Source organism: Aythya ferina, assembly GCF_964211825.1.
Source record: "Aythya ferina genome assembly, chromosome: 33".
Lineage (NCBI taxonomy): Eukaryota > Metazoa > Chordata > Aves > Anseriformes > Anatidae > Aythya > Aythya ferina.
The window spans coordinates 895344-909942 of NC_140330.1; the positions used below are offsets into that span (position 1 = coordinate 895344).

Consider the following 14599-nt stretch of genomic DNA (forward strand, 5'->3'; position numbering starts at 1 on the left):
CCACCTTTTCCAACCTCCCCCCCCCCGGAGCCGTCCCCTTTAAGGCCCCACCGGGCCATGGGCGCAGCCGCTCACCTGGCGCAGGTGACGGGGAAGGAGGAAGCGGCAGCCGGGGCCATGTCCGCCTCCGCCGTCTTCATCCTGGACCTCAAGGGGAAGGTGAGACCCCCCCCCCACCTTGAAATCCCCCCCCCCACTCCCCACCCACCCCCCAGGACCCCACCACCCCCCAGGTCCCGGCCTCAAGGTCAGCCAAGGTCACGGCGGGTGTCCCCCCCCCATACCCAACCCCGGCACCGCCACGCGCGTGGAGAATTGGGGTGGGCGAGGGGCGTGCGATGGAAAAGGGGGGGTCCTGGCTGACCCCCCCCCTAATTTCAACCCCCCCCCCAGCCCCTCATCAGCCGTAACTACAAGGGGGATGTGAGCATGGGGGAGATCGAGCACTTCATGGGGCTGCTGCTGCAGAAGGAGGAGGAGGGGGCTTTGTCCCCGCTGCTGACCCGCGGCCAGGTTCATTTCCTCTGGATCAAGCACGCCAACCTCTACCGTATCCTTCCTGACCCCCCCAAAAAACCCCCGGGACCCCCCCCCCCATCCCCGGCACTTTTCCTTAACCCCCTCCCCAGTGGTGGCCACCACCAAGAAGAACGCCAACGCCTCCTTGGTCTTCTCCTTCCTCTACAAGGTGGTGGAGGTGAGGCCGGGGGGAGGGTTTGGGGGGGGTCTCTGACCCCAGCTGGGGGGGGTGACAAAATTGGGAGACCCCCCCCTTGTGTGTTTGTTTCCCCCCCCCCCCCTCAGGTTTTTTCGGAGTACTTCAAGGAGCTGGAGGAGGAGAGCATCCGGGACAACTTCGTCATCGTCTACGAGCTGCTGGACGAGCTGATGGACTTCGGCTTCCCGCAGACCACCGACAGCAAAATCCTCCAGGAGTGAGTTGGGCAGAGGGCTTGGGGGGCTTTTTTGGGGGGGGGGGGGGGTCCTGCCCCCCCCCGTCACCCCCATCCTGCAGGTACATCACGCAGGAGGGCAACAAGCTGGACACCGGCAAGTCCCGCGTGCCCACCACCGTCACCAACGCCGTGTCCTGGCGCTCCGAAGGCATCAAGTACAAGAAGAACGAGGTCTTCATCGACGTGATCGAGTCGATGAACCTGCTGGTGAGAGGGGGGGGGGCCGCCTAAAAAATTGTGGGGGAGTGGTCCCGACGCGGCGGGGTCTGCTGCTGGGTGCCCGCGGGTGAGGGGTGGCGGTGGCGGTGGGGTTGGGGCTGGGGATGGGGATGGAGGTGGTGGGGAGGGGGACTGGGGTCAAACTGGTGGGGCTGGGGGAGGACTGGGGTCAAACTGGTGGTGGTGGGACTGGGACCATAATGGTGGTGGTGGTGGGAATGAGGCCTAAGTGGTGGTGGTGGGACTGGAGTCAGACTGGTGGTGGTGGTGGTGGGACTGGGACCATAATGGTGGTGGTGGTGGGAATGAGGCCTAAGTGGTGGGACTGGGGTCAGACTGGGGGTGGTGGTGGTGGGACTGGGACCATAATGGTGGTGGTGGTGGGAATGGCAGCGGACTGGTGGTGGTAGTGGGACTGGGGCCTAACTGGTGGTGGTGGTGGGATTGAGGTCAAACTGGTGGTGGTGGGACTGGGACCATAATGGTGGTGGTGGTGGGAATGAGGCCTAAGTGGTGGTGGTGGGACTGGGGTCAGACTGGGGGTGGTGGTGGTGGGACTGGGACCATAATGGTGGTGGTGGTGGGAATGGCAGCAGACTGGTGGTGGTAGTGGGACTGGGGCCTAACTGGTGGTGGTGGTGGGATTGGGGCCTAACTGGTGGTGATGAGACTGGGACCATAATAGTAGTGGTGGTGGGAATGGCAGAGGACCGGTGGTGGTAGTGGGACTGGGGCCTAACTGGTGGTGGTGGTGGGACTGGGACCAAACTGCCGGTGGTGGTGGGATTGGGGCCTAACTGGTGGTGGTGGTAGTGGGGTCAGACTGGTGGTGATGAGACTGGGACTGGACTGGTGGTGGGATTGGAACCGGACTGGTGGTGGTGGTGGGACTAGGGCCAAACTGGTGGTGGTGGTGGGACTGGGACCAAACCAGTGGTGTTGGTAGTGGTGGTGGGACTGGGACCAAACTGGTGGTGGTGGTGGATTTGGGACCAAACCGGTGGTGGTGGGACTGGGACCAAACCAGTGATGTTGGTGGGACTGGGGCCACAGTGGTGATGGTGGTGGGACCGGGACCAAACCAGTGGTGTTGGTAGTGGTGGTGGGACTGGTGCCATAACGGTGGTGGTGGTGGGACTGGGACCATACTGGTGGTGGTGGTGGGACTGGGACCAAACCAGTGGTGTTGGTAGTGGTGGTGTGACTGGGACCAAAGCAATGATGTTGGTGGGACTGGGGCCACAATGGTGATGGTGGTGGGACCAGGACCAAACCGGTGGTGGTGGGGTGGTGGGACTGGGACCATACTGGTGGTGGTGGTGGGACTGGGACCAAACCGGTGGTGGTGAGACCGGGACCAGCGCTGGGTCCGGTGCCCGCAGGTGAGCGCCAACGGCAGCGTGCTGCTCAGCGAGGTGGTGGGCACCATCAAGCTGAAGGTTTTCCTCTCGGGGATGCCCGAGCTGCGCCTGGGCTTGAACGACCGCGTCCTCTTCGAGCTGACGGGACGTGAGTGCCGCCGGGGTGGGCGCGGGGCTGTCGGGGGGGCGCCGTCCCCGTCCCCCGGCGTGGCTCGCGTCCCCCACGGCGCCGCCCGTCCGCAGGGGGCAAGAACAAGTCGGTGGAGCTGGAGGACGTGAAGTTCCACCAGTGCGTGCGGCTCTCGCGCTTCGACAGCGACCGCACCATCTCCTTCGTGCCGCCCGACGGCGACTTCGAGCTCATGTCCTACCGCCTGGGCACCCGCGCCAAGCCGCTCATCTGGATCGAGTCGGTCATCGAGAAGTTCTCCCACAGCCGCGTCGAGATCATGGTCAAGGTGAGGCTGAGGCGCCCCGGGGCGTCCAGCCCTCCCAGGGGACCGAGGCCACCCGTTGACCCCCGTCGCCGCGTGTCCCCCCCCCCCAGGCCAAGGCACAGTTCAAGAAGCAGTCGGTGGCCAACGGCGTGGAGATCGCGGTGCCGGTGCCCAGCGACGCCGACTCGCCCAAATTCAAGACCAGCGTGGGCTCGGCCAAGTACCTCCCCGAGAAGAACCTCGTCGTCTGGAGCATCAAATCCTTCCCGGTGAGGCCGCCGGCTCGGTTGGGTGGTGGGGGGACACACGGGGACGGCAGCGGGGTGCCCGTTGTCCCCACGGGGGTGTCCCCAGCCGCGCCGTGCCGCGCAGGGGGGCAAGGAGCACCTGATGCGCGCCCACTTCGGGCTGCCCAGCGTGGAGAAGGAGGAAGATGAGGGGCGGCCGCCCATCGCCGTCCGCTTCGAGATCCCCTACTTCACCGTCTCGGGCATCCAGGTGACAAATGGGGACGGGGGGGGGCGGGTTGGTGGCCTCAGGGTCCCCCCCGATGGATTTGGGGATGGGATGGGATGGGAGGGACGCATCAGAGGGGCTGTGGGGTTGGGGTGGTCCCAGGGAGGTGACCCCGATGTTTTGGGGACAGTGGAGTAGGGACACGGCCCATGGGGGTGTCCTGGGTTTTGGGGGGGGGTGTCAGGGTCCCCTTTTCTTGGGGAGGGGGGCTGGTGGCTTTGGGGTCCCCCACAATGAATTCGGGGATGGGGCAGGAGGAACGCGTCGGAGGGGCTGTGGGGTTGGGGTGGCCCCAGGGAGGTGACCCCGATGTTTTGGGGACAGGGGAGTGGGGACACGGCCCATGGGGGTGTCCTGGGTTTTGGGGGGAGTACCGGGGTCCCCTTTTTTGGTGGGGGGGCACCCAGCGTCCCCAACCGCCGTGCCACCAGGTGCGGTACATGAAGATCATCGAGAAGAGCGGCTACCAGGCGCTGCCCTGGGTGCGCTACATCACCCAGAGCGGGGGTGAGTGGGACCCTCCCCCCGCCCTGGGGTCCCCCCCACACTTTGGGGACGCCCCCCCACACTTTGGGGACCCTCCCTCACTGCTGCTCCCCCTCCCACAGACTACCAGCTCCGCACCAGCTAAGGGGGGGCCACGGTCATGCCCCCCCTCCCCAAGGACTCTCCCCACGGAGACCCCCACACACGCCACGGAGACTCCCCCCACCCACCTTGGAGACCCCCCCCCACTCCACCTCTGTCCCTATAAAGATGGGAACTGTGATGGGGCCATCTCTGTGCTTTTATTGGGGGGGGGGGGGGCACGGGGGGGAGGACCTCAGGTGGGGGAGGTTCAGGTTCGGGGGGGTCTCAAGTGTGGGGAGGTCTAATGTGGGGGGGGTCTCAGGTAGGGGGTGTTATGGGGGGGTCTCACAAGGTGGGGGTCTCATGGAGGGTCTCAAGAGGGGGAAGTTTACAGGGGGGTGTCATGGGAAGGGGGGGTCTCACAGGGGGGTCTCAATGAGGGGGGTTCAATGGGGGGGGTCTCAAGTGGGGGGGCTTCGGGGGGGTGTTAGATTCATGTGGGGTGTTATCCTCTAGAGTCAGTCTAGGGGATAAGAGAACAAAGGAGTTGTCAAAAACTGCTGACTTTTGAACGGGACGCTGCAAATCTCCGAGATCTGGCCAAGAGATGACCAAATAAGGAGAAAAGGGAAGCTGGAGGACAAAGCCTGGGAGGAAGACTACGAGCCTTCAGCACGAGAGACCCCCCCCAGAGGGAGAGTTCAGATTTTGGGAGCTAATTATAATAACCCTGCTGCCTTTTCTAGAAGCAGTGATTTGTATAGCCCAGGAGCATAAAAACCAGCCGCCCGATGGACCTGGTGTGAGTCCTGTTGGAGCAGAGCCGCCCGGCACGCCCAGCGCTGTTTGCTTGCCTCTATTTGTTTAATAAATTGTAAACTTTGATTCTAATCCTATTCGGGACTCGGTCATTTATAACAATTGGGGGCTCGTCCAGGAGGGCTTTGGTTCCTGAATCCTGATTTGATCTAGGAGAGGCGCCCCAGCATTTGGTGGCTCCTGTTTGGGGCTAATGCCATCCTGCACCTGAATAAGGGCAAGCAAAGATTTTGATATTTTTTTTATGAGCTCCCTTGCTGGCTGCAGCACTGTATTTTGCCCGTAATTCTGCACGCGAAGATCCGAACGAGGACGATGGAGGCGTAAATAAAATATTTAAGGCGTATACCATTGGGTTGGGTGGGATTTGTTTGCAACCAAGGGCTGCGGGAATTGCCGTAGTAAAATTCCTACACGGGTCAGACGAAATCGAAGACCAGGGACCAGAAGAAAGGGAGCAAATTACCAGACATACCACCAAAAAAGTCCATTAGGAATAAGGATTAGAAATTGGAATGATAGGGGGCCCAGAAAAGGAAAAAGTAACTTAAAAATGCTCAGTATTGTATGATAGAATGGCCAAAGGAGCCTTTAAGACCACATCTTTTGTCCTGTTTTTGGATCCTTTGAAGACTGGATGTGCTAGGCCTTAAATATCCGTGTTAATTCAAAGGAACCTTTTAGCCAGGAAGGTGATTATGCAGGATTACGGATCAGGACTTCACGTCCTTTTCCAGCCTCAATATTTACACTAAAAGCAGACGAGAAGTTCGAAGAAGAAAAACAGGAAAAAGAAAAAGGTGATAAATGGGAGCTGTTGGACCCTATTAGCTGACCCCCTCGGAGTAGCTGAAAAAATGGACCAATTCCTAGGCCCCAAATATTTATACCTGGGAAGAAATACCGTCCATTTTAGGGATCCATTTTAGGGATCTTATTTACTGCTGTGGAAAGGGGAACGATTAGGCAAGCTGGAACGAGAATTTGGGAAAGACAGAATCAGGCAGGACCCCCGGGAGACCAAAAACGACCGAATGTGGAACCCCACTGGGGTCATCGACAACCCCAAGGAAGACAGAATATGAGGATCAACCAAAACCGGAGAAAATAGGGGCTAAATTAGAACAAGGAAAATGGACGCTGCCCAACGGGCGAGAGATATTGCCAAATATCTGCGAGGCAAATGTTGGGACGTTTGCATGCACAAAAACATTGGGGTACAAAGGCGTGAAGTGATCATTTCCTCAACCAGTTTGGTTGCATTGGGATTTTTGAAATAGCAAAGCAAATGACACAAGGTCGTTTAACTTGTCGGAAGATAAATAAGAAAGGGTTTCGACGAGTAGCCACGGGAGGGAGAAAAAACTGCTTCTAGGCCTTTTGAGGAAGTACAAGTTGATTTCACTGAATTGCCCAAGGCAGGGAGGATAAAATATCTATTGGTTATAGTAGATCATTTAACACAACGGGTAGAAGCTTATCCTGTAGCATGAGCTACAGCAGAAACGGTGGTAAAAATTGGTAAAAATTTTATTAGAACAGTTAATACCTTGATATGGGATAATCCAGTACATTGGCTCTGAGCAGGGCACACACTTTACTTCCAAAATAATCAAATTATTCTGTCGATCATTAGGTATCCAGTGGGAATACCACACTCCGTGGCACCCACAAAGCTCGGGGAGAGTAGAAAGACTGAATCAAACAATAAAACAACAATTGGCTAAATTAATGATCGAGACACAAATGCCCTGGACGAAATGCTTGCCGTTGGCAATTTTAAACATAAGAACTAAAGCACACAGTGAGGCTGGATTATCGCCATATGAAATGTTGTATGGCATGCCTTATGCTCAAGGGATGCTTCTAGGGAACAACGTAGCTGAGGATCGTGGCATCCAGAAATAGAGAATTAACATGGGAAGGAGGTTACAAGAGCGAAGAGAAATTGGGATGAGGGCTCAAACGCCACCTTTAGGATTTGCAATTCACCAGATAAAACCGAGAGATGAGGTTCTGATAAAAACATGGAAAGAAGAAAACCTATTGCCCCTCTGGAAAGGACTTTTTTAAACTTTATTTTGCTTTATTAACTACAGAAACAGCTGTGAGAATGGCTGAGAAAGGATGGAGATGAGTGTGGCGAGTAAAAGGTCCAGTGAAGGAGTGGAAAGTAATATCTGAACCAGGAGAAACTAAACTAACCGTCAGACGAACTTGAAGAGGCCGTCATCGAAGAGTAAAAGCTAAATTGCTGTGGGAATTTTATTGTAATTACTCCTAAAATTAATAAACAGACAAACTCCTGAATAGACACCTATTAAGGGAAAAGATTTATTAATAACGGGGATCGGTTAAGTATTATCCCCTAGAGATAACAATGGGTTAGCCGCGGTATATAGCGGATTTTGGGGACATAGTCTGAAATTTAGAAAAAGAGCAAATTTTAAGCTCATTTGGGTGCTCAAAAAAGGACACCCCTTAAGCTGGAGGAAGAGGGCAAGGCAGGCTTTTATTGCAGGGGGTCGGGGGGGGTCTCAGTGGGGGGGGTCTCAAGTGGGGGGAGTTTCGGGGGGTCTCTTGGGGAGGGGGTCTCATGGGGGGGTCTCAAGTGGGGAAGGATCGGGGGGTCTCAATGAGGGGGTCTCAATGGGGGGGGTCTGAGATGGGGGGGTCAGGGGGGTCTCAAGTGGAGGGGGGTCGAGAGGATCTTATTGGGGGGGTCTCAAGTGGGGGGAGTTTTGGGGGGTCTCTAGGGGAAGGGGTCTCATGGGGGGGTCTCATGTGGGGAAGGATCAGGGGGTCTCAATGGGGGGGTCTCAGTGAGGGGGTCTCAAGTGGGGGGGGTTCAGGGTGGTCTCAAGTGGAGGAGGGTCAAGAGGATCTTATTGGGGGGGTCTCGTGTGGGGGATGTCATGGGGGGGTCTCAAGTGGGGGGAATTTTGGGGGGTCTCTTGGGGAGGGGGTCTCATGGGGGGGTCTCAAGTGGGGAAGGATCAGGGGGTCTCAATGGGGGGGTCTCAATGAGGGGGTCTCAAGTGGAGGGGGGGTCGAGAGGATCTTGTTGGGGGGGGTCTCATGTGGGGGGAGTTTTGGGGGGGTCTCTTGGGGAGGGGGTCTCATGTGGGGAAGGATCAGGGGGTCTCAATGGGGGGGGTCTCAAGTGGGGGGGGGGTCGAGGGGATCTCATAGGGGAGGATCTCATTGGGGGGGGTCTCACGGGGGGGTGTCCCCTTGGGGGTCTCATGGGGGGGGGGGTTGCGTGGGGGGAGCCTCACAGCTCCCACGTGGGGGGCTCCCACGTGCGCATTTTGAATCCCCCCCCCCGGGCCCCTCCAGCCAATCAGCGTCCGCCCTGCTCCCGGCGCCGCTTGCCGATTGGCCAAAACGCGGCGGAAGGGAGGGAGTGGGGGGGGGGGGGCAACATCTCCGTGAGCCCTCCGCGTGTGGGCCCCCCCTACCTCGGAACGTTGCCGCTTTAAGGGCGAGGGGGCGGGGCCGGGTCACGTGACATTGGAGGACCGGAAGCGGCGCGGGGCGATGGCGGGGCCGGGGCTGCGCGTGAACGCGGCCTTCGCCGAGCGCTACGGGCGGTACCGGCGGCGCGAGGAGCTCCAGAGACGTGAGCGGGGGCGGGGCCGCCGGGAGAACGGGGGCAGGGGGGCGGGGTCACAAGGAAGGGGGGCGGGGCCGCCGGGAGAGCGGGGGGGCGGGGCTACCGGGGGAGGGGGGAGGCCGGGATTAAGGGGGGGAGTGGGATTAGGGGGAGAGTGGGATTGGGGGGGAGCGGGATTAGGGGAATACTGGGATTAAGGGGAGAATGGGATTGGGGGAATATTGGGATTAGGGGGGGAGCAGGATTAGGGGGAGAGTGGGATTGGGGGAATAACGGGATTGGGGGAATACCGGGATTAAGGGGAGAGTGGGATTAGGGGGGAGTGGGATTGGGGGAGAGAGAGGGATTGGGGAAATACTGGGATTAGGGGGGAGAATGGGATTAGGGGGGAGCGGGATTAGGGGGAGAGAGCAGGATTGAGGAAGAATGGGATTAAAGGGGGAGCGGGATTAGGGGGAGAGTGGGATTGGGGGAATAACGGGATTAGGGGAATACCGGGATTAAGGGGAGAGTGGGATTAGGGGGGAGAGAGGGATTGGGGGAGAATGGGATTAGGGGGGAGTGGGATTAGGGGAGAGAACGGGATTGGGGAAATATTGGGATTAGGGGGGAGAATGGGATAAGGGGGGAGCGGGATTAGGGGGAGAGTGGGATTGGGGAAATACCAGGATTAGGGGGAGAGCAGGATTGGGGGAATACCGGGATTAGGGGGATACCGGAACTGGGGGAATACCAGGATTTGGGAACTACCGGGATTGGGGGACACTGGGAGTGGGATGCTACTGGGATTAGGGGAAACCGGGATTGGGAGAGACTGGGACTGGGGGGAACATTGGGACTGGGAGGGGGGCATTGGGATTAGGGGAGATTGGGATTGGGGGAGACCAGGATTAGGGAACAGGAAGATTAGGGGGGATGCCAGGATTAGGGGGGATACTGGGATTAGGGGTTAAAACAGGATTGGGGGGGGGCATTGGGATTAGGAGACACATGGATTAGGGGCCACCAGGATTTAGGGGGACACCGGGATTAGGGGCCACCAGTTCCACCCCCCCCCCATAATCCCAATCCCCCCCAGTCCAGGACCGCTATGGGGACGCCGGCGCCAGCTCCACGTCCGACTCGGACAGCAGCGGGGACGAGGTGGTGAGTTCGGGGGGGGGGGGGGGAGGGGGCACTTTGGGGACCCCCCCCTGCTCCCCGGGACCCCCCCCCGGGTCCTTGAGACCCCCCCCGGTCCTTGAGACCCCCCCTAATCCCTGGGGACCCCCCCAAACCCCCCCCTCAGCCCCTGGACCCCCGCCTGGAGCGGGATTTCTACCGCACGCTGGCCCTGCTGAAGACCAAGGACCCCCGCATCTACCAGCGGGACGCCACCTTCTACAGCCACCCAGGTACCGGGGGGGGGGTCACGACCACCCCCCCGAGGTCCTGACCCCCCCCCAGGGGTCGTGACCCCCCCCCGGAGGTCGTGACCCCCCCCCCCCGGTGTCCCCAGAGTCGTCGTCGTCGGAGAGCGAGGGCGAGCGGGCGCCGCGGCCGCTGTACCTGAAGGACTACGAGCGGAAAGTGGTGCTGGAGCAGGACGGGTGAGGGGGGGGGCAGGGTGTTTTTTTTTAGGGGGGGGGGCACCTTTTTTAATGGGGGGGGCAACAAGGATGAGCCCCCCCCTCCCATTTTCTTCCCCCCCCCAGCAAATACGTGGATGAGGAGGAGGAGGAGGAGGAAGCGGCCACGAAGAAGAAGGTGCGGGGGTGGTTTTTTGGGGGGTGTTTTTTTTTGGGGGGGTGTTTTTTTTTCGGGGGGGGGGCACCGGTGTTTGTGCCCCCCCCCCACACCCCCCCTGACCCTGTTTTTGTCCCCCCCCCCGGTTCAGAGGGCGGCTTCCAAGAGCTACGTGGAGGAGCAGTGGGAGCTGAAGGAGAGGTGGGGACATGAGGACACCGGGGGGGGGGTGGGACACGGTGGGGGGGGGCACGGGGACACGGGGGGGGGGGCACACGGCAAGGGGGTGACCGAGTGCCCCCCCCCCAACAGTTTCCGAGCCTTCGTGGCCGATAGCGAGGAGGAGGAGGAGGAGGAGGAGGAGGAAGGGGGCTCGGCGCTGCTGCGGCGCCGCAACCGGACGGCGGAGGAGAAGGTGAGGGGTGGGGGGGGGTGAGGGGGGGGTTGGGGACACGGGGGGGGCGCTGTCACCTCGGGGTCACCTCGGGGTCACCGCTGTGTCACCCGTGTGTCCCCCCCCAGGCCCGCGAGGAGGAGGACTACATCCGCTGGCTGAAGGGACAAGGGGACATCCCCGAGGAGGAGCCGCTGCGGGACCTGGTGAGGGGCTGGGGATGGCCCCGTGTCCCCTGTCCCCGTGTCCCCATGTCCCCCTGTGTCCCCGTGTCCCCCCATCCCCGTGTCCCCTTGTCCCCCCGCCCCCATGTCCCCCTGTCTTCATAGCTCTGTGTCCCCACAGCCCTGTGTTCGTGTCCCCAAGCCCCCTGTCCCCATGTCCTCACTGCCATGTCCCCGTGTCCCCAAGCCCCCTGTCCCCAAGGCCTCATAGCACCGCATCCTCGTGTCCCCAAGCCCCTTGTCCCCATGTCCCCAGGCCCTGTGCCCCCACACCCCGTGTCCCCAAGCACCCTGTCCCCATGTCCCCACATCCCCATGTCCCTATGCCCTGTGTCCCCACGTTCCTGTGTCCCCATGTCCCCACACCCCATGTCCCAAGCCCTCATAGAACCGCATCCCCATGTCCCCAAGCCCCTTGTCCCCATGTCCCCAAGCCCCTTGTCCCCATGTCCCCACACCTCATGCCCCTTGTCCCCGTGTCCCCATGTCCCTGTCCCCACGCCCCATGTCCCCACACCCCATGCCCCATGTCCCCATGCCCTGTGTCCCCATGTCCCTTGTCCCCGTGTTCCCAAGCCCTGTGTCCCCACACCCCATGTCCCTGTCCCCATTTCCCTGTCCCCGTGTCCCCACACCCCATGTCCCTGTCCCCATGTCCCCACACCGCATATCCCTGTCCCCGTGTCCCCAAGCCCCTTGTCCCCATGTTCCCAAGCCCTATGTCCCCTTGTCCCCACACCCCATGTCCCTTGTCCCCGTGTCCCACTGTCCCTTGTCCCCATGTCCCCGTGTCCCCACAGGTGCCCCTGCAGCGCTACTGGGCCGACCCGGCGCTGGACCCCGGGGAGCGCTTCCTGCGGGATTACATCCTCAACCAGGGCTACCGCGAGGAGGAGGAGGAGGAGGACGAGGAAGAAGCCGAGGAGGAAGGCGGCGAGGGGTGAGCGGGGACACCCCCCTCGTCCCCCTTTTGGGGACACAGCTGTCCCCTCACCTCCGTGTCGTCCCCCCGCCCTCCAGGGCCCCCCCGGGCCTGAGCGTGGCCGATTCCTCGGACGAGGGCGAGCTCTTCCTGGCGCGGCAGGAGGACTTCGAGCGCCGCTACAACTTTCGCTTCGAGGAGCCCGGGGCCGAGCAGGTGAGGAGTTGGGGACATAAAAGGGACAACGGGGACAACGGGGGGACGCTGACGGTGCCCCCCCTGCCCCCCCCCCCCCCCCAGGTGCAGACGTACCCCCGGAGCATCGCCACCTCGGTGCGGCGCCGCGACGAGCGCCGCAAGGAGAAGCGGGAGAAGGTCCGGGAGAGGAAGAAGAAGGTGAGCGGTGGTGGGAAACAAAAGGGGGGGGTCGGGGGGGTCCCTGCCCATCTGTCCCTCACCCCGCTGTCCCCCTGTCCCCTCCTTTTGTCCGTCTGTCCCCAGGAGAAGGCGCGGAAGCGGGAGGAGCTGAAGCAGCTGAAGAACCTGAAGCGGGAGGAGATCGCCGCCCGCCTGGCGCGGCTGCGCGAGGCCACCGGCAACGCCGCCGTCGGCTTCTGCGAGAGCCAGCTGGAGGGGGACTTCGACCCGGCCCAGCACGACCAAATGATGGCCGTGGGTGTCCCCAACCCCCCCTCGTCACACCCTGTCCCCCTGCTGTCCCCCCAAAACCCTCCCCGGCTTGTCCCCAACCCCGTGTCCCCATCCCTCGGTGTCCCCGCTGGGCTCCTCTCCGTCCTGTTGCGGCCCCGTCCCATCCTGCTGTGACCCCTTTCCTCCTGTCCTGTCCCCTCTGACCCCATTATTGTCCCCTCGTTGTCCCCACCCCATCCTGACCCCATTATTGTCCTCTTTTTGTCCCCACCCCGTCCTGACCCCCTTCTTGTCCCCTCCTTGTCCCCATCCCACCCTGACCCCGTCCCGACCCTCTGCCCCCATCCCCATCCCTGCTGCTGGGGCTCTTTCTCTCTCCCCTTGTCCCATCCCCCTGGCCTGCCCCCCTCCTGTCCCCTGGCCTGTCCCCAAGCGCCCCCCCTGTCCCCAAGCCCCCCCCTGTCCCCACTGAGCCCCCCCCTGTCCCCATTGACCCCCCCCGTACCCCCCCTAGGAGGTTTTTGGGGACGACTACTACGGCTGCGGCGAGGAGGAGAAGCCGCAATTCGAGGACGAGGAGGACGAGGAAGGCCCAGAGGGTGAGTGGGACCGAGGCCACCACCGGGGCCCCCCCCCCGATGCCACCAGCGCCCCCCCCACGTCCCTAACGTGTGTGTCCCCCCCCCCCCACAGACTGGAACTGGGACGCGTGGAGCGGCCGCCGGGAGCCGCACTGCGAAGACCCCGACTTCGTGGTGCGTCTTCCCCCCACCCCTGTAACACTTCGGGGAGGGGGGGGGGGGGGAAATTTGCCCCCCCCACGCCAACCCTGTGCCCCCCCCGCTTAAGATGGACGCTGACTACGACCCCGCCGCCCCCCCGGCCCCCCCCAGGAAGAGGGAGGCGCCGGCGCTGGGCAAGAAGCGGCGCCGGACGCGATTTCGGGAGGCGGTGGAGCGGGAGAAGCCGGCGTTCGACCCCGGTAACGTTGGGGTTCCCCCCCCCAAATCCCAATTTCTTCCCTGGGGGGGGGGTTACTGAGCCCCCCCCCATGAATTTCGGCACAGCCAGCGGCACCTTCGAGCAGTACCTGGATGAGTATTATGGGCTGGACTACGAGGACCTGGTGGGGGACCTGCCGTGCCGCTTCAAGTACCGCAACGTCGTCCCCTGCGACTTCGGCCTCACCACCGACGAGGTAGAGCCCCCCCGGGGGGGGGACACACACCCCTGACCCCCCCCCCAACATCCTGTGACCCCCCCACGGGGCCTGCACCCCCCCCAGGATCCTTACAACCCCCCCTTTTTGCTCCCCAGATCCTGGCCGCTGACGACAAGGAGCTGAACCGCTGGTGCTCCCTGCGCAAGACCTGCATGTACCGGTGAGGGGGGGGGGATTTTTAGGGTGGGGGGGGATTTGCGGGTGTCGCCCCCCCTTGATTTTGCCGGGGGGGGGTCCTGGCCTGCAGGTCGGAGCGGGAGGAGCGGCAGGATCAGGCCAACTACAGCCGGCGGGCGCAGAACACGTGGAAGAAGCGGCAGATCCTAAAATCCCTCGCGGCCACGTACGTAGGGGATCGGCGTCACTGGGGGGGGGGTCCCTACAGCCTGGGGGGGGTCACTACAGGCTGGGGGGGGGGCATTACAGCCTGGGGGGGTCACACGCAACCCCTTTACCCCCCCCAAAATCCCTGCAGCACGGAGGAAGAGCCCGAAGCGGCCCCGGCCCCGAAAACCAAGGTGGGGAAGAAGCAACGGGACAAGCGGCGGCAGCGAGCGGGGGCCCCCCCGGCTGCATCCGCACCCCCCCCAGCCGCCTCTACGCCCCCCCCGGCTGCTTCTGTGCCCCCCCCGGCTACCTCCACGCCCCCCCCGGCCCCTACCGGGGGGGTCCGGCCCCGGGGCACGGCCCCCTTGGGGGCTGCCGTGCGCCTGGGGGGGCGCAACTTCAGCGGGAGGCGGCTGCAAGCCTTCGGCCTCAACCCCCGGCGCCTGCGCTACCGGCAGCTGCTGCGGCAACGGCGAGGGGGGGGGGGCACGGTGAAACCCCCCCCCCCCACTGTGTCCCCCCCCATTAAAAAGAAGCGATGCTGAGCTTCAAGTACACCTTTAATGGGACGGGCGGCCGAGGGGGGGGCCTGAGCCACAATAAATAAACCCCGACCCTCGCCGCGAGCAGCGTGACGGCC

General features: G+C 62.3%; 2 protein-coding genes across 2 annotated transcripts; both read left to right on the forward strand.

Annotated features, from left to right (window-relative positions):
* The first annotated feature begins 4 nt into the window (after positions 1-4).
* AP1M2 (adaptor related protein complex 1 subunit mu 2) lies at positions 5-4258 on the forward strand. The gene is made up of 11 exons (XM_084501601.1): positions 5-159; positions 394-550; positions 630-697; positions 805-935; positions 1016-1163; positions 2558-2684; positions 2780-2994; positions 3084-3242; positions 3346-3471; positions 3921-3996; positions 4098-4258. Exons 1-11 carry the CDS (start codon positions 58-60, stop codon positions 4118-4120), a joined length of 1332 nt encoding a protein of 443 aa, XP_084357727.1. The 5' UTR covers positions 5-57; the 3' UTR covers positions 4121-4258.
* Positions 4259-8412: 4154 nt separating this feature from the next.
* On the forward strand, positions 8413-14585 carry KRI1 (KRI1 homolog). Its single transcript, XM_084501658.1, has 19 exons — positions 8413-8500; positions 9573-9640; positions 9783-9888; positions 9993-10083; positions 10189-10240; positions 10371-10420; positions 10532-10634; positions 10742-10819; positions 11638-11777; positions 11858-11975; positions 12060-12155; positions 12261-12431; positions 12925-13009; positions 13104-13165; positions 13260-13392; positions 13478-13608; positions 13728-13792; positions 13880-13975; positions 14108-14585. Exons 1-19 carry the CDS (start codon positions 8419-8421, stop codon positions 14502-14504), a joined length of 2124 nt encoding a protein of 707 aa, XP_084357784.1. The 5' UTR covers positions 8413-8418; the 3' UTR covers positions 14505-14585.
* The last annotated feature ends 14 nt before the right edge of the window (positions 14586-14599 follow it).